This window comes from Gossypium hirsutum, chromosome D09, assembly GCF_007990345.1.
Source record: "Gossypium hirsutum isolate 1008001.06 chromosome D09, Gossypium_hirsutum_v2.1, whole genome shotgun sequence".
Lineage (NCBI taxonomy): Eukaryota > Viridiplantae > Streptophyta > Magnoliopsida > Malvales > Malvaceae > Gossypium > Gossypium hirsutum.
The window spans coordinates 37,627,480-37,650,447 of record NC_053445.1 but is presented as its reverse complement, the minus strand read 5'-3'; the positions used below and the strand labels follow the sequence as shown (position 1 = coordinate 37,650,447).

Sequence of the window (22,968 nt, the reverse complement as noted above, 5' to 3'; positions counted from 1 at the left end):
TGAGTTTAGGTCTACGTTAAAATCCAAAGAAAATTTAGGGTTCGGGAGTCGGTTACGCACGAGAAAGGTATTGGCACCCTCGTGACGCCCAAAATTGGTATCTTATTAAACACATGTTGTCTTGATTTTCAAAAATACGAATTCAATTTGACATTTAAGTGTGATCTGATTGAAGGAAATGAGAAGTTGCAAGTTTTTTTTGTTTTTTAGAAGGACGTCCCGTTTTTAACACGAGTCGATTAATTTCACCCAACATAGCGATGAAATCAATGACTTAATGTTAAAATCGGTACATTGCCTTATTCTTAAAATTAAAATGTAAAAAGTTTTTAAAATGATAGTAAAAAAAATCCAAGAATATTATTGTCAAAAAAATGCGAATAATGATGTGAATAATAAAATATATAAAATATAAAATATTAAAATATCAAAATATTAGAATAATAATAATTAATATTGACAAATAAAAAATAAAATAGAAATAAAAAAATGTACATAATATATATATTAGAAATAATAATGATGTTTAAAAATCAATACTACTAATAATACTACATCAATATGTACATATATAAAAAAAATACGTGATAATATTAAAAATATGTACATAATATAGTGTTAAAAATACATACATAATATAGTTAAGATATATACATAAGATAACATGTACAAATATATATATAAATAATATAATTATTAAATATATATACATAAAATAGTATAAAATATATATATACGTAATATAGAATTTAAAATATACATAATATATTAAAAGAATATATATAATATAATATTAAGAAATATAATAATAACAAAAAAAGGAGAGAGAGGGAGAGGGTGGATGATTTTCGACCACAAGGTCGGCCATCGTCCGGTCACCGGACCGCCGCCGTCGCCACCGTACACGGCAGCCGGACCTCAAAAAAACTTTTTCGGTAAAAATGGGTAAGCTTCCTCCTTTTATTTTTTTTTTACTTTCGTATAAAAGAAACAAAATAAGATTGAAAGGAAAACAATAAGTAAACAAAGAACTTAAAATGAGAATAGACAGAGAAACCTCTTTTGCTTTGATCTTTGATTAATCTTCAAAAAAAACTAGCTTCTTCAAAAAACTAGCCTTCACAATAACTATTCTCCTTAATTACTTTAAAAAGAAACCTCTCCAAAAATCCTTTACAATAACTTTCTCTCCCAAAAACTCTCCAAAAAAAAATCCCCCCATATACAAAATATGAGAAGGCTTATATAGCCATTTACAAAATATTTTTTTATTGTTTATGTCTTCATTTGTAGGTACAAGTGGTGGTGGAGAAGGTGTGGCTAGTGGAGTTGGTGGTGGAAAAAGAGTGGCTAGTGGAGTTGGTGGTGGAAAAGGTGTGGCTAGTGGAGTTGGTGGTGGAAAAAGAGTGGCTAGTGGAGTTGGTGGTGGAAAAGGTGTGGCTAGTGGAGTTGGTAGTGGAAAAGGAGTGGCTAGTTGAGAAAAGTTTAAGTTGTGGGCTAGGTTTTTTATTTTGATTTGGGCTTAGGGTTTGGGCCATTGGGGTTTTGATGTAAATTGGGCTTTGGGTAGTTAAGATTTTGGGTTTTGGGTTTAATTTTGGTGGGTTAGGTAAGGCTAAATTGGGTTTTGATGTAAATGGGCTAAAATTGGCCTACAACACATGCAAACTTGAATCTTTGCCGTTGGACAGGAATCGAGCTCTGGATGTGGAGGTGTTTTTCTGGAAACCTCCTGTTGTTTGAAACATCCAACGGAAACATCTTGTTTGGAGTCATGTGGGCATGGACTTGTTTGCCTGACTTTTTGTTTTTGATGATACATGCATCATCATCAAATATGACGGAATATCTACCAGCCATTAGTTGTCCAACACTCAATAGATTGTATCCTAAATCAGTAACAAATTGAACATTGTCCAAATTTGTTGAAGAAGGAAACTTGAAAGAGACAATTACAATATGTATCAAAGTTATTATATTATTGATGAACACTGAATTGATAAAACAAAGCATAAATGCCTATATTTATAGGCTTACAAAGAAGACCAAATTTATAGCCGGACAATTAAAGAATCGAGTTTCATTTCGAAAGGAAATGAAAAAGGCTATTGAATTAACTGAGAAAGCGGATACAAAAGGAATTCAAATACAAATTGCAGGGCGTATCGACGGAAAAGAAATCGCACGTGTCGAATGGATCCGAGAAGGTAGGGTTCCTCTACAAACCATTGGAGCGAAAATTGAGTATTGCTCTTATAGAGTTCGAACTATCTATGGGGTATTAGGAATCAAAATTTGGATATTTATAGACGAAGAATAATAAGAATAAGACTCTACTTCTCTTTCCGTTCTATTCTGCGATAGAACAAAAAATGACAAATTCTTTGATTTTTTGATTGAACATAAAAATAAAAAAATGAGCAGTTCTAAATTCTATAAGGTTAAATAAAAATTTGATCTTAACACAAAAATAGCTAACAACTTATTCAATTAAACTGAAAATCTGGAACTAAAAAAGATTCTACCGAGATACTTGCTCAACTAAACAACCCACTACTTTGAATTAATTCTCAACACTCTCCCTTAATTCAAAGTTGCAGACAACTAGTAGATTTCTAAAATAGTTGAACTTCTCCTTTGATAAAGCCTTTGTTAACACATCTGCTAGCTGCTCTTGGATGCTGCAATACTCCAAAGATATCTCCTCTTTTGCTACCAAATCACAAATGAAATGATAACGAATATCAATGTGTTTTGTTCTACTATGAAATGTTGGATTCTTTGTCATGGAGATAGTTGATTTGTTGCCACAAAATATCTCTGTTGCAAATTTTTGCTTTTGTTGAAGATCGGCTTTCTGACCCTTGTTGATCTCCTTAGTGGAATTGATTCTTTAGAAGGCTCTTCAAGTGTTGTAAATGTTGTTGGTGTCAACTCTTGTTTTTCATTTGGAGAATCTTCAATGGGAAAGTATATCTCCTGTTGTACTTGCTCTACAGTTATATCCCAGTTTGCATCTTCATCAAACACTACATCTCTTCTACTTAAAAAATTTCCAATACGAGGGTTATACAATCTATATGCTTTGGATTGAGTACAATAACCAATAAAATTACATTTTTCATATTTTTCATCAGGTCTTTTACGAGTATGAGAATTTACCAAAGCATAAGCAATACACCCAAAAATTCTTAAATGACTTACATTAGGTTTCCTACCACACCAAGCTTCATATGGAGTTTTGTTCATGACAGCTATTGACACCATTTTTTGATAAAACGGGGTCGACTTGGATTTTGAAAATGAAAACGAAAATGGGAGTCGCCACCAATCCTTTTTTATGAGGTGTGATCGGGTCACCTTAGAAAACGGTTATTTTTATTAAACAATTTGATTTTATCAAAACAACGATTTTGGTCTACGAAATTTAGAAAACGGGTTGGGGAGTCGGTTACGTACGAGGAAGGATTCGCACCTTCGTAACGCCCAAAATTGGTACCTAGTTGATTACTTAATGTCTTGGTGTCGAAAATTAAAAACTCGAAAAGAATTTAAAAATACGATCCCTTTTTATATTGTGTTATTTTAAAATTACTCGAATAAATCAAAATGGAAAATGTCTCCTTATCTTGAAGTAACAAGATGTCACATCCAGTAAGTTAGGACACGACACATCGTATTTTGAGAGTAAGCTTGCCTTTTATTTTTTATTTAAACCTCATTTATTTCAATTTTAAAAGGATATTCAGTTATTTAGGTTTAACGCGAGAAAAATCAAAACCTAGTAAGTTAGGGCACGACTTCTCGAGCTTCCAAATACGAAATATTGCCTTTATTATTATTTTTTTGAAAAATCATCGTCTCGAGAAAACGTGTCATATCCAATGCGTTAGGACACAACGTATTGAATTCTCGGTAATAAGCTTTTTATTTACATGTTTTGATTAAAGAATATTCTCGATTATTTAGATTCAACGAGAAAAATTGAAACCCAATTCATTAGGGCTCAATCTTCTCGAATCAAAATACGAGGTTTTGCTTATTTTAAAGTCATGATTTATGCATCAAATAAAATTAATCTAACATGACATGGTAGAAATAAAACACGGTATTGATGTGCGTAACACAACGATAATGAACACGATAATGTAAGCATAAATAATACGAACGACGTCGTAAATACGATAAATAATAGGAGAGACAAATCCATCATATCACAACAAATAAATAAATCACAACAAATAAATAAATGCAATATTAAGACATTCTTTTCAAATGATAATGAAAATATATGCAAATAAACAAATTAACATCGAGTGAAACAAAAATGCAATAAATGAAATTAATAAAACTATAAAAAGTATAAAAATATGTGTATATTTATATACATTTTAAAATTATAAAATATAACAAAAAATATGATAATAAAAATAATAATAATAATAATACAGCTTAAATACTAATATATGATAATAAAAATAATAGCACATATTAAAATAATGTATACTTATATATAAAGAAAGTATAAATAAATATAACAAAAATTAATAATTAATGATAAAATAAAAAATGCGAAAAGGATTAAATCAAAATCAGAACTAAATTTAAGGGAGAGAAAACGAAACTAAATATTGTTTGGGGATCAAATTAAGAAATGCACAGAAAATAAAGGACCAAAACAGTAAATATCTCGGACCATTCTATACGTAGCGTTTCAGTAAGGACCAAATTGAAAACACAAAGAAAAACGAGGTGAAATTGCAAAAGTAAAAAATATTCAATTGAAAATGCAAAGAAAAACGGAAGGAGTAGGGTAGAAATTATACCCTAGTCACAAAACACGCGGATCCTGGTCGGACTGGTCGGGTCGCCCGCGGGTTGCGCCAAACAACGCCATTTTAGACTATTGAAACAGAGTCTAAACGGTACCGTTTCAATAAGAAACAATGATTCTAACAAAACCCTAAGCCTCAACAGACACTCCCCCTTTTGAAAGAAACATAATGGCCTTAAAGATCTCCTCTACGCCGCTCTTCTGCTTTCAGGCTCACCAAGGCTCCGATTACGACGGAGTTTGGCGGCTCCGACGACGAGGTACGCTCCCCTCCCTCTCTTTATTTTATCTTATGCATAAAACAAGAACGAAGAACACCCCAAAAGAAATCAAAAATTGCTTCTGCCTTATTTATTTATTTTTTGTTTTATTTTCGAATGTATATCAGAAGAAAAGAATAGATCAAGAAAAATATAAGAACAAAAAGAAAAAAAATAAAAAAAGCTTTTAGAATCACCTCTGTTTTTTGTATTTTATTTTTTTAATCTTTTTTCATCCCCAAAATCCCCCTTTTACATTACATTTCATTCGGCTCTTATAGCCGATTACACACTACTTTTTTTGTTTTATGTTGCTATTTTTTTTTGCTTTTGTGGTCCTTTCTTTCTTTTTCTTGCAGGTTCGGCTAGCTAGAGACGTTGACGAGGGCAGAGTTCACGGCTTTTTACCGTTTTGGTGCAAGGCTGCCAGGCTTCGGGCGGTGTGTGCGCCGAAGGCAGGGAACCCTAAGGTTCGCTGATGCTGTTTAGTATTTGGCCCCCATTGGGCCGTTTAGGGTTTTAAAAATTGGGATGTTTTTGCCCGTTGTACATGGACTTTATTTTTATTGGTTTTGGGTCTTTAGACCCAGGTCAAAATTGACCTGTTGCAACAGCCCTTGTTAGCAAGAGACTTAGTAAATAGACTGATGTTGCCACAGCTTCTGCCCAAAACTGATTTGAGAGTCCCCTTGCTTGTAACATGCTTCTCGCCATCTCTATAACAGTTCGGTTCTTCCACTCAACGACATCGTTTTGCTCTGGAGTGTAAGGAATTGTTAACTCCCTACGAATGCCATTGTCTTCACAAAACAGATTGAACTCTTTGGACACGAACTCTCCTCCTTGATCCCTACGAAGAACTTTGATATGACAGTTGCTTTGGTTCTCCACCATAGCCTTGAATTTTTGGAACTTTTCATAAGTTTCTGACTTGTTTTCCAAAAAATACACCTAACTCATGCGGTTATAATCATCAGTGCACAACAAGAAGCAATGTCTCCCACCCAAGAACTCGGTTTGCATAGGACCACATAGATCAGCATGAATTAATTCTATACATTCAGTATCTCTCCATGCTTTTCCAACAGAAAATGGCTTCCTAGTTTGATTTCCATAAATGCACCCTCACATAAATCAAGAGAGCCAATTTTTGGTAGTCCAAGAACCATACCTTTATCACTTAGCAATTTCAGGCCTTTAATATTGAGATGTCCATACCTCAAATGTCATAGCTTCAAGTCATCCTTTGCACTTGCAGCAAGAACAAAGTTCTCCACGTTTGAAACATCCAACGGAAACATCTTGATTGGAGTCATGTAGACATGGACTTGTTTGCCTAGTTTTTTTATTTGTTATGATACATACATCATCATCAAATATGACCGAATATCCACCAGCCATTAGTTGTCCAACACTTAATAGATTGTATCCTAAATCAGGAACAAATTGAACATTGTCCAAAATTTTTCCTTCTCCATGGCTAGTAAAAAATTTTACCGTGCCTTTTCCTTCAACTTGCATCTCCCTTTTGTTCCCAAGCTGCACATTTATCTTTTGTGACTCATTAAGCACCTTGAACAAGGATTTGGTGCCTGCCATATGATTCAAACAACCGCTGTCCACAAACCATAAATCACTTGGCTCATGGTTAGTATCAATACAAGCCCTAAAAAGCTTGTTTTCCTCATTACTTTCTGCTGCAAAGTTAATTTTTTTATCATTATACCAGCTGATGCCATTCCAAGAACAAACTCTCTCTTCTCTCGTGTTTCTCAAAGATCCAAAAAGTTGTTTCTCTAAAATACCCAGTGGATCCAAACTTAACTTTCACTCAATTGCCTAAAAGATCGAACCTTGCTCTGATGCCAAATTTGTTGAAGAAGGAAACGTGAAAGAGACAATTACAGTATGCATCAAAGTTATTTTATTATTGATGAACACTGAATTGATAAAACAAAGCATAAATGCCTATATTTATAGGCTTACAAAGAAACTACCTTAACACAAAAATAGCTGACAACTTATTCAATTAAACTGAAAATTTGAAACTAACAAAGATTCTACCGAGATACTTGGTCAACTAAACAACCCACTACTTTGAATTAATTCTCAATAGGGTCCGTATCAACTTTGACGCTGGGTTCTTTGCAGATTTACAAGCTGCCAGCATTGGGAGGCAACACCGCTGGAATCAACAAATCACAGGTTAGCTTTATTATTTGGGAGGCAACACAGTGGCACCTTCATGGTAATAACCATTTAATATTATCACTTAATTATTATTTTTAATTAATGGTAATATAAAATTTTATTTAGAGAAAAATAATTATGACATAGATATGATGTCATCATTTTTACTATGGTAATTTTGGCTTTACTCTCAATAATTTCAGCTTGACACATTGTCCGAATTTTTTTTCTCATACAGACGAAGGATTGAATTTTAGCATGCCTTCACTGATGCATGCAAGCATGCAGGATTGAATTTTAGCATGCTTTCACTGTTGCATGCAAGGATGTAAGGTACGTTAATAAAAGTCGACACGCTAAAAAAATTGGCTTCAAAGTCGGAACCTTCTGAAACCGAGGAACCAACTTTAATGAAAGTCGATTCCCAAAGCTATTGACTTTACAGTCGATCTCCAAAATGACGACTTCCTTCTCTCCTTTGCAAACTCGATTAATTTATTAAATAATTTAGCAACTCAATTATTTTGCCAAAAAATAAAAATCAAACTAATATACGGATAAAAAAGCCTACTAAATTTTAGTTAATGAAAGTTGTAAGAAAAGGCATAATGCCAAAAATAGCCCCTAATGTTTGGATGTCTGGTCACTTTGGCCCTTTATGTTATTTTTGGATCACTTTGGCCCCTAACATTTTTTTGTCAAATTGGTCTATTTTTAATGGACATGCTGACGTGGTCGTTAGTTGAGTAACGGTCAACATTAACCGCCGACATGGTGATCCAAGTGTATTTACATGTTGATGTGGCACTATTTTGTTTTATATGTTATGTCAACAAATGATTTTAAAATTTTTAAAATTATTTTAAAATCATCATTATAATCTCCATTGTTTCTTTCCATCTGGGTAAACTATTAAAATAGTCACTTTTATTTACCTCATGTTACATTTTAGTCACTTACGTTATCGTATTGTAACATTTTAGTCACTGAGCCGTTAATTGCCGTTAACAATATAACGGTAAGCTGACGTGGCATATTAAATCATCATTTTAAATGACAATTTTAGGTTAAATTATACAATTGATTCCTATATTTTTTTCGTTTTAAGCAATTTTTTTTTGTTTTATAATTTTTTTTCCTTATTTTTCGTTCTCTTTTGTTTCTCCTTATATTTTCCTCCCTTTTTTATTTTTTAACATAGTTTTTTTATGTTTTCTATTTATTAAAATTAGTCCCTATACTTTTATTTTTTTTGAACAATTTATTTTTTTCCTTTTTATTTTTATTCACAATTTTCTATAATAAGCAAAAAAAGATTAAAAAATCTTTATTCTGGGTTAAAAAATCTTTTTTCTGGGTTTTCGTTGAAGATCAATACAAAATTTTTTAACTTTCCTTTTTTTTTCTTTATTTTCCATTCTCTTTTGTTTCTCCCTCTGTTTTCCTCCTTTCTCTGTTTCTTTTAACATAGTTTTTCTATATTTTCCGTTTGTTAAAACTAGTCTCTATACTTTTATTTTGATATTGGGTATTTCTTGTACGTTCTGTTTAATCTTCCTTTTGATTAATTTTTAATATATTTTCAACTGAGGGTAACAATTTTGTATTGCTCTTCAATGAAAATCCAAAACAAAGATTTTTTTAATCTTTTTTTGCTTATTGTAAACAATTGTGAATTGGGTTTTTGATATTTTACACTTATTGTTAATGCTATACAAAGGATCCAAAAATGGATTATTATGGTGATTTTATAGAATTGTTTGGACCTGATATTTCAATTAAGATTTTCATAATATTGGTTAACCCTTCTGATCCCATTAGAGTTAACTTGATTTTTAGTTTTTGGCACCAATTTGGTAACCAAATTAATGTCTTTGGTAGAATTTAGCTTGGTGTTCTATTATATATTGAAGAAGAGTTGGTATTGATTGATGGAATAAGATCGATTTTATTCATCTTGCAATGATCAAAAATAATCTTTGGGTTTACATACAGAGTATGTAATCAAAGATAATTTTCTTTAACAAATAAAGAAATAAAAAAAATTAAATTGTTCAAGAAAAAAAAGTATAGGGACTAATTTTAACAAATGAAAAATATAAAAAAAATTATATTAAAAGAAATGGAGAAGGGAGGAAAATAGAGGGAGAAGTAGAAAAGAATGAAAAATAAAAGAAAAAAAAAGAAAATTAAAAGAACATAAAAGAAAAGAATTAAATTGCTTAAAATGAAAAAATATAGGGACCAATTTTATAATTTGACCTAAAATTTTCGTTTGAAATGATGATTTAATGTGCCACATCAGCTTAATGTTACACTGTTAACGGAAATTAATGGCTTAATGACTAAAATGTTACAACATGATAATGTAAGTGACTAAAACGTAATATTTCAAACATAAGTGACTAAAATGTAATCTGAAGTAAATAAAAGTGATTATTTTAATAGTTTACCCCTTTCCGTCTTCATCATCCTCCTCCAAGTCCCACTTCTCCAGCTGAAAAAATCAGAGCAAATGCAAGTGGTTAAAATTATTTTAAAATTATCATCATCATCTCCATTGTTTCTTTCCATCGTTTATCATCCTCCTCCCCCAAGTCCCACTTCTCCAACTGAAAAAAAAAACACAGCAAATGCAGAGCAAACAAAAACATAAATGGCTTAAAACGAGTCGCCTCCCATTTCCAACAAAACCCTACGGTAGTGGCACCCAAAACCAAACAGACTACAGACCTTCACAGGGTCCGTACACTCTAATTTGAGGTCAAATTTCAACGAAGTATAGAAAAAGATGATACAATAATTTGCAAAAATAAATAAATATATTACCAATGACTCTTCAGAAGGCCACGATTTGGACCAAAACCAAATCTGCCTTTGGAAATCTGAGGTTTGAAAAACCAAACTCTGCAACCTAAAAGACTTTTGCTTGAAACATTCTTATGGGTATTTGAGAAATAAAACCATAAACGCTTTGAAAATTTTGGATATGAGAGAAACCCCTGAATTTCCCCAATAAAACAAGAGTTTGATCACCATTGGTTCGAGAATGCAAAACTTCTAAACTGGTTTTGGGGGGTTGGCTTGGCGATGGAAGAGAAGGTTTTGTACAGAAAGGAATGGAGAAGTGAAGAATAGGAACTAGTGAAGGTTGATTTTTAAAAACAGGTTTCAAAAACCAAGGTTTTAAAAACAGATTTCAAAACCTAGGTTGTTAAGTTTGATTTTTAAAATTTTTAAGATTTCATGGAAGAAAATGGGCAATCGATTTTTGGAGGATTAAGGGATTTTAGGGAAGAAACAATGGGGAAGAAGATTGGAGACAACGACGATGATGGTGAACAATGGAAAGAAACAGTGGGGAAGAAGAAACTATGGAAATTGGAAATTAAAATTATTTAATAATTTTATATTTAAAAAATAAATATAATAATTTTAAAATCATTTACTGACGTGGCATATAAGATAAAATAGTCCCACATCATCATTTAATTACATTTGAACCACCACATCAACGATTAATGTTGACCGTTGGTCAATTAATAGCCATATCTGCATGTCGATTAAAAATAAATTAATTTGACAAAAAAATGTTAAAAGCCAAAGGGGTAATAAAAAAAACATAAATGATTAAAGTGACCAAACAACTAAACAACCAAAGATTAAGGGCTATTTTTAGTATTATTGAGTAAGAAAAATACTACCCATGTGGCTTGGCAATGTGGCGGTGGTCATATTTTTATGCAAACAATCGATTAGGCACAAATTTCCCCCCAGCAAAAATATTATACTAAGTACTTACTCATATTTATGGTCCACATCTTTTTGTCGTTAGTTTCCCCACGTCTAGAGAGAAATTACATCCATTTTTTTCTCAAGTAATTCCAGAATTTTATTTTAATTTTATGGAAATGTATTGGGTTTTTAATTATAAATAAAAAAAAGATCAACTTAAATTTAATTCATTTTTTTAAACCTCTTTATCGTATCACATTGTATTATTTTTATAAAATAAATAATATTCAATTTTTGAAAAATAATCTGACTCCTAACAAGTCTAACCTAAAACATCATTTTTTTTTGTATGTTATTATTGACAAGTATGAAAGGGTGAGAATTATAAAGCAAGATATATGTATGCAACTTACAACAACAAAAATGTAAAGAGTAAAAACACTGTATACGTAGACTTACATCAAAAGGGAAAGAAATATTAAAATATTGGAATTAGAAGTAAGTTTCTTTATCAAGAAATTCAGTATAAAATTAAACTGATTTTACATATTTTTGTAATTTTTTATACGACTAGTATTTTAATAATCCAACAATTGAATTCATAAAAATATTTGTACTTGCCATGCATATAAAAATTTGAATTAATCCGATATCTCTATCAGATCGATCTAAAATATTATCTATATCATATATATAGAGAGAGAGAGAGAAATGTGGAAAAATGTACGAGAGCATATATAAAATCTTTGAGTTCTAAATTAGGCTTTTAAGTTTCAAAATATTTCATTTTTAAGTATATTTAGAGTGAGTTCTAGTTTTTAAAATTAAGTTTTAAATATGATTTTGACGTCATTAATAATAATGCTTTACAGAATAGATAAATTTAACCATCATACATTAAATCATAATTAAAATCTAAAATTATAATCTCTAACGTAAATAAAAATATAATTGCATCCAACAATAAGGTATAACATCTTTGTTTTTTAAAAAATTCTTATAAAAATATCTTTTAAATATAAAATTATTTTTAATACTATTTAAATTTTAATATTTTTCTGCAAAATTTATGCATGTAATATATTTAAAATATTAAAATTATATAATCTTGTTGGAAAAATAACTTATATAAATAGCAAGCCTGTGCAAAACTAGTTAATATATATTTAACGGTTGAAAGTTTTTCACCTAAAATGAATAATTAAAATTTTTTAATTTATGTCAAATTTGATATGTATGTTCTACATAAATGAAGCATAAAATATGATTATTGGATTGTTAAAATATTAATCGTATTAAAAGTTATGGAAGGATACAAAACTGCTTTAATTTTATATATATCAGTGTAAGTGGATCTCTCCCCTAAAAAAAAGTATGTAAACAAAAATAAAAACTTTGAGTTTTGAATTAGTTTTTTTTTATTTCAAAATATTTTTTAATTATATTTAAAATGAGTCCAATTTTTAAATTAAATTTTAAATATAATTTTCTTTCTATTAATAATATTAATAATAAAGTTTTCAATAATAAACAACTTTAAACAATTAATTTTTAATTTTAATTTCTAATATCATGCTTTATGAAATTACATAATTATTTTTAAAAAATTAAAAATGTTTTTAAAAATAAAAAATTATAAAATAGTTTAACATGCATATTTTATTTTTTTAATTTTTTTTTCAAATTTTATAAAATTTTACATAAATGTTTGGAAAATGGGTAAATATATTGAAGCATGTTACGATTTATTAATTAAACATGCATAGAAATTAAATATATTTTATTGTATTTTAACTATATATATATCATAAAAGAAGTATGGAAGCAAAAATGAAAACTTTGAGTTTTGAATTAATTTATTGAGTCTCAAAATATTTCATTTTTTTATTATATTTAAAGTGGGTCTCATTTTTAAATTAAGTTTTAAATAGGATTTTTTTCTCCATTAATAATAACTAATAAACAACTTTAAATAAGTAATTTTTATTTTTTAATTTCTAATATCATGTTTTTTATGAAATAGCATAATTATTTTTAAAAAATTAAAAATTTTAAAACGGTTTAACATGCATATTTTAAAATAATTTTTTAAATTTTATAAAAGTTTACGTAAATAGATAAAATATTTTAAAACACATTACGATTTATTAATTATACATGTATACAAATTAAATATATTTTAATATAAATTTGGATATTTATTAATCCAAAATTACCACAAATAAAAAGGTATGTTTGAAAAAAGGAGGGAGAGTATGAAAGTAAAGAACAAAATTGAGTGTGTGGTAAAGATGTAATAATATTTAACCAAAGCTAAAAGAAAAGAACAGATCTCGAATCTCGATTTGAAGACGTTATACTATACAAAGAATCTTTTCTTAATTTATTATCACTAAAATAATATCGAATTAAATGTTTCTAAAAAAATTAATTATAAAATAAAAGCAAAAAGATAAAAAAAAGAGAGTAATTATTAAAAGTTAAATTTATGATTATATATATAACTTTTAAAAATAAAAAAAGTAATTATTATCTAAAGTGTATTTAAAGAGTTGTTTTGTTTTGGGGTGTGCATGTGTCACGGGCCAAAGTGCAAAGCCCGTGATCATGGCACAAGATGCGCCTCATGGAGGGCTATCGATTAGATGGGGAACATTTAGCTCATAAGAACTGGCTCGATTCAAAGAGAAGTCTATCAGATTAAAGCTTGGTTGGCCGATAATGAAGACATGGCAACTTAGACTAATTTTGGTAACTAATCTTAGAAGATAGATAGAATCATATCTTGTAAAGATTAGATTAGATTTGATATGACATATCTTGTAAATCCCTAAAATCAAGGGATATGGTTAATCTCATCTGTCGATGTAAATGTATATTGACCATTGGTTTTAGGGGAACTCAATTATAAATAGAGAGTCTCCCCCTCATTTGTATTTATCCATTGTAAGCTGAATTCTTAAGAGTAGTAGAATTCTTTGAGCATTTACTCAAACACTTTGTGTGCATTCTTTCTTTGGCTTTCTGTTGCTCATCTTTAGCTTCTTTTGGCACAATCACTTCCGCTATACAAATTGGTGCTTTGGAGGAGTTCTAAAAGAATTCTCACTTTTGGGCGTAAAGGCTGACTTAGGTGAGTTTGGAACAAACGGATCACCTAAGGCCACACGGATTGCGAAATAAAAGGTCTAGCCCCGTGACAAGTGGTATCAAAGCTGTTGGTTTGAACCAAGTGATATCTGAGTTATTGGTTCGAAGGCACCATTGGGATGTCGAAAGAAGTTGTTGGTCAGAGTGAGCCAATGGAGACCCGTGAGAGGCCCAGAAAAGCAAGTCGCTCGAGGGACATGCTGACAGCTTTGGAAAATAGAGTGGTTAATCTCGAGGAATTCGTAAGGAACATGAAAGAGACGCTTGAATTGGTCGAGGGACGCATGGATGGGTTTGACTCAATAGAAGAGCAACTCAAAGATTTTGTGTTGAATTCTCTCGATGCAAATGCGGAAAAGATGAATGAATTAGTCGAGTCCACTGCAAAAAAGCTGGCAGAGAAGGATGAAAATCTCGAGGATATGGTGTTAGCCATGAAGAAAGAAATAGAGGAGCTCAAGGGGGAGCTCATGATTTACAAAGTCGCTTTGAATAATGGATGTTGTCTTCAAGGCCGAAGCAACGAGCAATGGATGTTCCCAAACCAGAGAAGTTTAAGGGAGCACGATCCGCAAGGGATGTGGACAACTTCTTGTGGGAAATAGAGCAATACTTTCGAACGATGGGCATCGAGGATGATGCCATTAAGGTAAACACTGTTTCAATCTATTTTACTGATGTGGCTCTCTTGTGGTGGCGTCGTAGGTCCACGGATGAAAAATATGGTGGGACCACAATTGAGACTTGGGAGGAGTTCGAAAGAGAGTTGAAGAAGCAGTTTTACCCATAATATGCCGAGAAGGAGGCTCGGGCTAAGTTGCGTTGTTTCACGGAACAAGGCACTGTTCGGGAGTATGTTCGGGCATTTAGTGAGTTGATGCTTCAAATCTCCGACTTGAGCGAGAAAGAGGCATTCTATTAGTTCGAGGGTGGGTTAAAGCCGTGGGCAAAACATGAGCTGCGTAGGAAAGGAATCACCGAACTTACTGTAGCCATGGCCGAAGTAGAGTCATTTGTTGAGCTTGGTCCAACAAAAGACAAGTTCGAGTCGTCTAAGCCCAATAGAAAGGGCAATGGTGAGAGACACCATAAAGAAGATGAAGAGGGATATAGCGATTATGGCAACAGTACCGATAGCACAAGTGGCAATGGAAAACCACAAGATGCGAAGCGGGGATCCAACAACCTAAGGGATAAGGGAAAAGAATAAAATGCTTCATTTGTCAAGGACCACACATGGCGCGAAAATGTCTGAATAAACTGATGATTTCGGCGATCAAGAAGAAAGATGAGCCGAAGGAAGAGGCGAAGCTTATTGAGGGGAAGACATCGATGGTTAATTCGATGGTGTTCATTCCTAAGAAGAGGAATGGTGAAAAAGGGTTGATGTTTGTGGATATCAACATTGCGGTTTAGAAGCGAAGTGCTCTTATTGATACGAGAGCATCGAACTTATTCATATCGGAAAAGGTTGCGAAAAAGCTTGGTCTGTCGATTAGAAAATCGAATAAGAAGATCAAGATAGCAACTTCCGAGAAGGCCCCAACTGTGGGAGTAGTTCGTGATGTGGAATTACAAATCGGTGAACGGAAGAGTAAGGAAGAATTCGAGGTAATCCAATTAGATGATTATGATTATGTGCTTGGCTTAAACTTCCTTGACAGGATTCAGGCAACTCTGTAATCATGGGCCGATCAAATCCATATTGTCACCGGTTCGTCAACAAAAATTATTGTGCCGGTGCATCGGGATATAAAGGTTGGGACCAAGGTGTTATTGTCAATCCAACTAGTCGAAGGTGTTTTGTATGGGAGAAACATTAACTTGTTAGAACGGAATACTACGAAAGCCCCTTCGGAAGTGTTAGTGGCGCAAGAGATCGATATGAAGCCTGCAGATTCGACTGTGGAGCCGACACCTTTGGGAAATGTGGGTTGTGCATCGGGCTTCGAGGGAAGAGGAGCGACGCAAAAACAGTCGGGACGAGTAAATGCTGTGAGTAAGGTACATTACAAACACTCTAATAGTGTTTTGAATTCTGACTTGTTGGCTTGGCAAGATCGTAGGGGCCCTTTCAAAGTTCATAAGCACTGAGACAAAGGGTCTATGGGTGGTAAGAAGCCAAGATGTGAGAATCCAGGGGATTCTAGTGAGAACAAGTGAAAATTAGGGTAAGTTAGAGCGGAGACTTCTTGCCAACGGGATGTACCAACGAGTGCAACGGTTCAAGTTAAGAGGCGACGGAAGTCGAGGTAAAGGTTCCAAAGTAAGGGACAACCGATCACAAGACAAGTCGGGAAAAAGCCAAGGCAACGAGAAAGTTCCAAAGTGAATCAAGTCAGTGTCATTCAGAAGTCACAATGAGGGCGTTGCGAGAATGGGTGGGGGAGAATGTCACGGGCCAAAGTGCAAATCCCGTGACCATGACACAAGATGCGTCTCATGGAGGTCTATCGATTAGATGGGGAACATTTAGCCCACAAAAACTAGCCCGATTTAAAGAACTGTTAGAGAAGCCTGTCAGATTAAAGCCTGGTTGGCCCGATAATGAAAACATGGCAACTGAGGCTAATTTTGGTAACTAATCTTAGAAGATAGATGGAATCATATCTTGTAAAGATTAGATTAAATTTGATATGACATATCTTGTAAATCCCTAAAATCAAGGGATATGGTTAATCTCATTTGTCGATGTAAATGTATCTTGACCGTTGGTTTTGGGGGAGCTCAACTATAAATAGAAAGCCTCCCCCTCATTTGTACTCATCCATTGTAAGCTGAATTCTTAAGAGTAATAGAATTCTTTGAGCATTTACTCAAACACTTTATGTGCATTCTTTCTTTGGCTTTCTGTTTTTCATCTGTAGCTTCTTTTGGCACAATCGCTTCCGCAATACAAATTGGTGCCTTAGAGGAGTTCTAAAAGAATCCTCACTTTTGGGCATAAAGGCTGACTTAGGCCAGGTTGGAACAAACGGATTGCCTAAGGCCGCACGAATTGCGAGACGAAAGGTCTAGCCCCGTAACACGTGATTATAGTTAAAATAATCTTTTCGCATATGTTATCATTCATAAAGGACATTTACCATGAATAGCTTTATTCGTGGCCCGGTCTGCACCGAGACCTGTAATTTAATTTAATTTTTCTAATTCTTTTTGGTCTAAGCGAACTCATATATATATATAATACTAATAGTTATAAAAATATTTTTATAACATTATATTTTTTAAGTTACACAAGTATAACTACAAATAATATATATCTTATTCACCTATAATCAAAATCAAATATTATAAAACTTAAATAGTGAAATATATTTGAAGATAAATTAAAATAACTCTAAAGAAGAAGTTAGAACTCAAACTTCAAGCCAAAACATGTTAGATATTGATTTTGTGTGAATAAATTCTTCTGAAAAGATTTATAAGTTTTTGAAAAAAAAGGGTTTATGTTTACTGAATATAATAATTTATGGGAGATTTGTTGGAAGAAAACAAAAATGTTGGGCATGTAAAGATTTTAATTAAAAATGTGGAAAAATTGGGGGAAACTCCATAAATTGATTTACAATATTAAAAACGTATAAGAAAGCTTTGGTCTAATTTATTAAAAAAGGAAAAGAAAAAAAAAATCAACATGTGAGCAAGTAAAGTATATTTAGAAGTGAATATATAATTCAACAATGAAAAAAGAAGAAGAGGGTAGGTGTGAGATTGACCCAGTCACTACTGTTCCTCCCTCTTGATTTTTACTAATAAAAAAAGCATTTTCCATATATTTTAAATGAATAAGTTAGAAAATAAAATAAAGATGGAAAAAGCAAAAGATAAGGAAGGGGTTAGGTAGACAGAAGCAGCTCCACAAGAAAATTGAAAATGTAAAACATACAGCGGAGGGAAGAGCCGAAGGGTGGGTAGGTGTGAGACTCACAGAACCACCTCCACATGCACCATCCTCTCTCCTTTCTTCATATAAAAATCCCTCTCTTCCCTGTCTTTTCTCTCAGCTTGACGTTCGCTTCTTCAAGAGAACACCAAGCTTATCTCCATTCCCTCTCCTCTTTTTTCTTTTTTGGTTTTTGGAAGGAAACGCTTTATTTATTACGAAATACACAAATATGCAGGCGGTTTCTACTACACAAAATCTTAATTCTTCTGTCATTCGTCCTTCCAAGCCTCGCCGGTTCCATCAGTTGACTCGCTCCTTTATCCGTTGCGTTTATCACAATGACTCCGTTCAATTCCCTAATGGAGTCGGTTTAAACCGCGCTGATTGGCAGAGCTCTTGCGCTATTCTTTCTAGCAAGGTCTTTTCGCAAGATCAAGGTTCCGGCGACAAATCCACTGCTCCTTCCAACTCGGACCACCTTGCTGCCGCCGTCAATGGTCATAAAACTTCCATAGATCTTAACCTTGTCCCTATTGAAAAAAACAACAAGCCTCAACCACCTACACAGAAACCCTTAACCATCACCGACCTCTCCCCTGCTCCGATGCACGGCTCTCAGTTGCGCGTGGCTTACCAGGGAGTCCCGGGGGCCTACTCCGAAGCTGCCGCTGGGAAAGCTTATCCTAATTGCGAAGCGATCCCTTGTGACCAGTTTGAAGTCGCATTCCAAGCGGTTGAGCTTTGGATCGCCGATCGAGCTGTCTTACCGGTGGAGAACTCACTAGGAGGTTCCATTCATCGGAACTACGATCTCCTCCTCCGACACCGACTCCACATCGTCGGCGAAGTCCAACTCCCAGTGCACCACTGTTTATTAGCTCTCCCAGGTGTTAGGAAAGAGTACCTTGCACGAGTCATTTCTCATCCACAAGCCCTCTCCCAGTGTGAACACACGCTCACCAAACTCGGGCTCAACGTCACGCGTGAAGCTGTCGATGACACCGCCGGAGCCGCGGAGTACATAGCGGCCAACAACCTTCGTGACACCGCCGCCATAGCAAGCGCACGCGCCGCTGAACTTTATGGACTTCAAATCCTAGCCGATGGTATCCAAGACGATTCGAGTAATGTGACGCGCTTCGTTATGTTAGCTCGGGAGCCAATCATCCCGCGCACTGACCGGCCATTCAAAACGAGCATCGTATTCGCGCATGATAAAGGGACGAGCGTGCTTTTCAAAGTACTATCAGCGTTTGCGTTTAGGAATATCAGTTTGACGAAAATCGAATCCCGGCCACACCGCAATAGGCCGATCCGGTTGGTAGATGACGCCAACGTTGGAACCGCCAAGCATTTCGAGTATATGTTCTACGTGGATTTCGAAGCGTCGATGGCAGAGGTTAGAGCCCAAAACGCGTTGGCCGAGGTCCAGGAGTTCACTTCTTTCTTGAGGGTATTGGGCAGTTACCCAATGGATATGACGCCTTGGTGCCCTTCCAGCGGAGATTAACAAAACTTATGAAAGTAAAAAATAAAAAAAAGGAATTATTTGCACAAAAAGGATATTGTGAAAATCAATTTTAATTTACCTTTATTTTTTTTGGGTATCATGAGAATTTTTAATTCATCGATGGATTTAACAACAGGCCAAAAGAATTTGTTGTTGCCATCGTTGCTGTTATTATTTGTTGGGTAAATACTTTTATAATATGGTCCAATTAAGTCCTTCCAAAATTTATTTCTTTTATTTATTTATTTTTAAAACTTCAATCATAATTATATTTAATATAAAAAGAAAATACTCAACTAACAAAACCAACTATAATAGGATGGAATTCATCGTATCTACTACCACTTAACCATAAAATCTCATCCATAAATTCTTGTTCATGGTTAATGTTTGAAGTCCGTGATTGTTCGTCCTACACAAACTCTCTCTGATACCCGAATTCAAAATGGAAAACCATTACTGCATCCTTGGGTTGAAGGAAGTGAAGGAAAATGGGAAGAAAAGGGGAGTTTGGTGAGGAATAAGACAAAAGACGGGGAAAGAGCATGGACATGAACATAATTCTAAAATGGGGTGTGGTAGGTGAGAGATGTGGCCTTGCTTTATTTTTTGTAGTTGAACTTCATACCTACCAACCCTTCCTCATCTCTCGCTTACCTACGTCGGCATTTCCTGACCAATCACTTTTAACGTCATAAACGATTACCTAAAACAATTAACATAAACGTTGTAAACAAATAAAAATCAACCCAACAAGTTATTGAATTACTCACGCATGCCTCTCCTTGCTCCTTTCTCTTTCTTCAACATCCACCTACTCCACATCCTTTTCTCGCAAGTTTTTTGCTTTTTAGGTATAAATTAAACCAAAAAAAAGCAGAAGTTTAAAGAGACCATTTTTAAATATATTTAAAATTTTCTGTTTACCCGTAATTAATGAAGGAGAAAGTGTTTGTGTGAAACGTGACAATCATTAGCTTTCCGTACATACAATTGATTCATATAAAATTTATGCTTTACCTTTGCTTCTTATCATGTAAGACTGTAATAAAAAAAAAGTGGCAGGGGTATAAATGAAACTGGCAGGCCCCCATAACTCTTCAATTAATGTATCCAATTATTTGGGACCACTTGATTTAGCCAACGAAGAAAAAACCCAATGGCAAACCAAATTGGAACAACTATTACGACGTTCAAGAAAGGTACAATACAAGTAGCAAAATTTCATCACATGTGACTTGATTTTATTAGGGTAATTATTTGAGGCATGATGGTTGGAGGTTTTGAGATTCCAAGTACCACACAAATGCCATATTTATTTATATAATTGTTTTTCTTTTTACATCTTATCATATATTTGTTAAATTCCCAATTTATTTGTAGAGTTTAAAAAACCTTTGCAGATTGTCGATGTATCAAATAATTTTCTACTATTTATTATTATTTTTTAATATTGTTAATTAATATGTGTAGGAAAGTTGTTTCAAGTATGTTTTATCAGAGTGCTTCAATATCTGTGAGTGCTAAGTTCATCTTCGAGTTTTTCATACCCTTTTGAAATTTGAGTAATTATTATATGATTATTACTCCTCAATGCTCATGGGTGTCAAGTTCATTGTAATATATTTAAAATTTTAATGGTGACAATTTAAGTTAATTTTCAAACAATTGAAGATAACTTTTAATCCTAAATTCGACACCTTTAGTTTGTGAATGATGATTAAAAAAAAGATAATGTAATCTAACAAAATTACAATGGACATCAACACTTGTGAGAGTCATGTTTCACGTAAAATACCTAGTAGAACCCTAATTTCAAAACTTATAAATTGACAATTAAAGTGGTTAGTTTTTCACGGGAAACCAAAAGAAGTTGTTTTTTATGTTCTACCGTAAACCCTACATAGCTATGTATCTTGAGATTACAATTTTGAAGAACACCATACATGTTCTAAAGTAAAGTCACCTTCCGATCCAATTCAATCGTGGATAAGAAGACAAAAGTTATTTTTGAAGAAATTTGTTTTTCAATTCGTTTAAATTGAAGAAAGGAGATATAAATCCGTTTCAAGAGCAAGTCAAGCCGGCACTTGATGCAATCTACATCCATCCAAGACTAAATCAGACAACCCTTGGATCAAAGTCAAAGCAGAGAAAAGAATCAAACGATACTTTTCTTTGTATTCAAGAAATTTTTAGAGATTATAACTTTTCTTTGAAAGTAATCAAAAAATTTTGACTTCGAATTGTCAAGTCAATTTTCGACTTGAATTTTGTGTGTACAATATGATAATAATATAATAGGAAGCTTAACTTTCAAATGTACCAAAAGATAAAGGCTTAGAGCATATTTCAACCAGCACAATAATAAACAATAATATATGGTAATAATAATTAATATATAATGTACTACTATATCATATATAACTATTATTATATTATAAATTATAATAAAATATATGGTATTACATGATATTATAATATTTAACCATTGATGCATATATATAAGCTATTAATATATTATATACTATATGATATGATATAATATTATATAATATAGTAGGAGGGTTACCTTTCAAATGTATGAAAAGTATAAAGACTTAAATCATATTTCAACCAGTATAATAATAAATAATAACATATGATAATAATTAATATATAATGAAATAATATATTTTATACATTATATTATAGATTATAATATATCAATACTTATGTATAAAATATTATAGATTTGAGTTTTGAAATAAAGATGAATGTTACTGTTTTCTCGACTGTGTCCCCTTTTCTTTTTGTCTTAATGGCTAGTATAACTAAATTTAATACAATTATATACCTTACAACATAAATTTTATATATAATTTGTCAGATCTACTTGCAGAATTGCATGTGCCTTTTTCTCTACTTCGCCACTTTTTTAAAAATTAGATTATTTACTTATTGATTTATCCGAAAACCATGTGGGTGGTGTGCGCACCAAAACCCATAAGACAACTGGAATGATTCCAACGTTTCTCATAAATTTATGTGGAATCCATATTTCATAATACCTGTACTGTAGTTTTAATTATAAATAAATACATTACTGACAATTATTTTTCATACTGATTAAACATTAAATTTGACTTTTCCTAATTTCTCTTTAAATGAGAAAAAGTCAGAATTTTAAAGATGGTATTTGGAGCCATTGTGATTTGTCGAATTGCTTTAGGGTATGTTTGGTTGGATGAATGGAAAAATAAAAAAAAAATTTTGAGAAAAAAATTGAGAGAAAAGAAAATAAAAGAGATATCACTTTCTATTTTAATGTATAAACTTCCAAATTGGAATTACGAGAGTAAGGGAGGAAAATGTTAGTTTAAAATTATGTATTTTTAAATGTTTTATTTTATTTCCTTTT

At 32.6% G+C, this 22,968-nt stretch overlaps 1 protein-coding gene across 1 annotated transcript; it reads left to right on the top strand.

The window, feature by feature from the left end:
• The first annotated feature begins 17,679 nt into the window (after window positions 1–17,679).
• On the top strand, window positions 17,680–19,792 carry LOC107948798 (arogenate dehydratase/prephenate dehydratase 6, chloroplastic). The gene has a single exon (XM_016883448.2). It carries the CDS (start codon window positions 18,288–18,290, stop codon window positions 19,566–19,568), a length of 1,281 nt encoding a protein of 426 aa, XP_016738937.1. The 5' UTR covers window positions 17,680–18,287; the 3' UTR covers window positions 19,569–19,792.
• The last annotated feature ends 3,176 nt before the right edge of the window (window positions 19,793–22,968 follow it).

Coding starts and splice junctions, on each gene's coding strand:
- LOC107948798 (XM_016883448.2), top strand. CDS start 18,288: ATGCAGGCGGTTTCTACTACACAAAATCTTAATTCTTCTGTCATTCGT.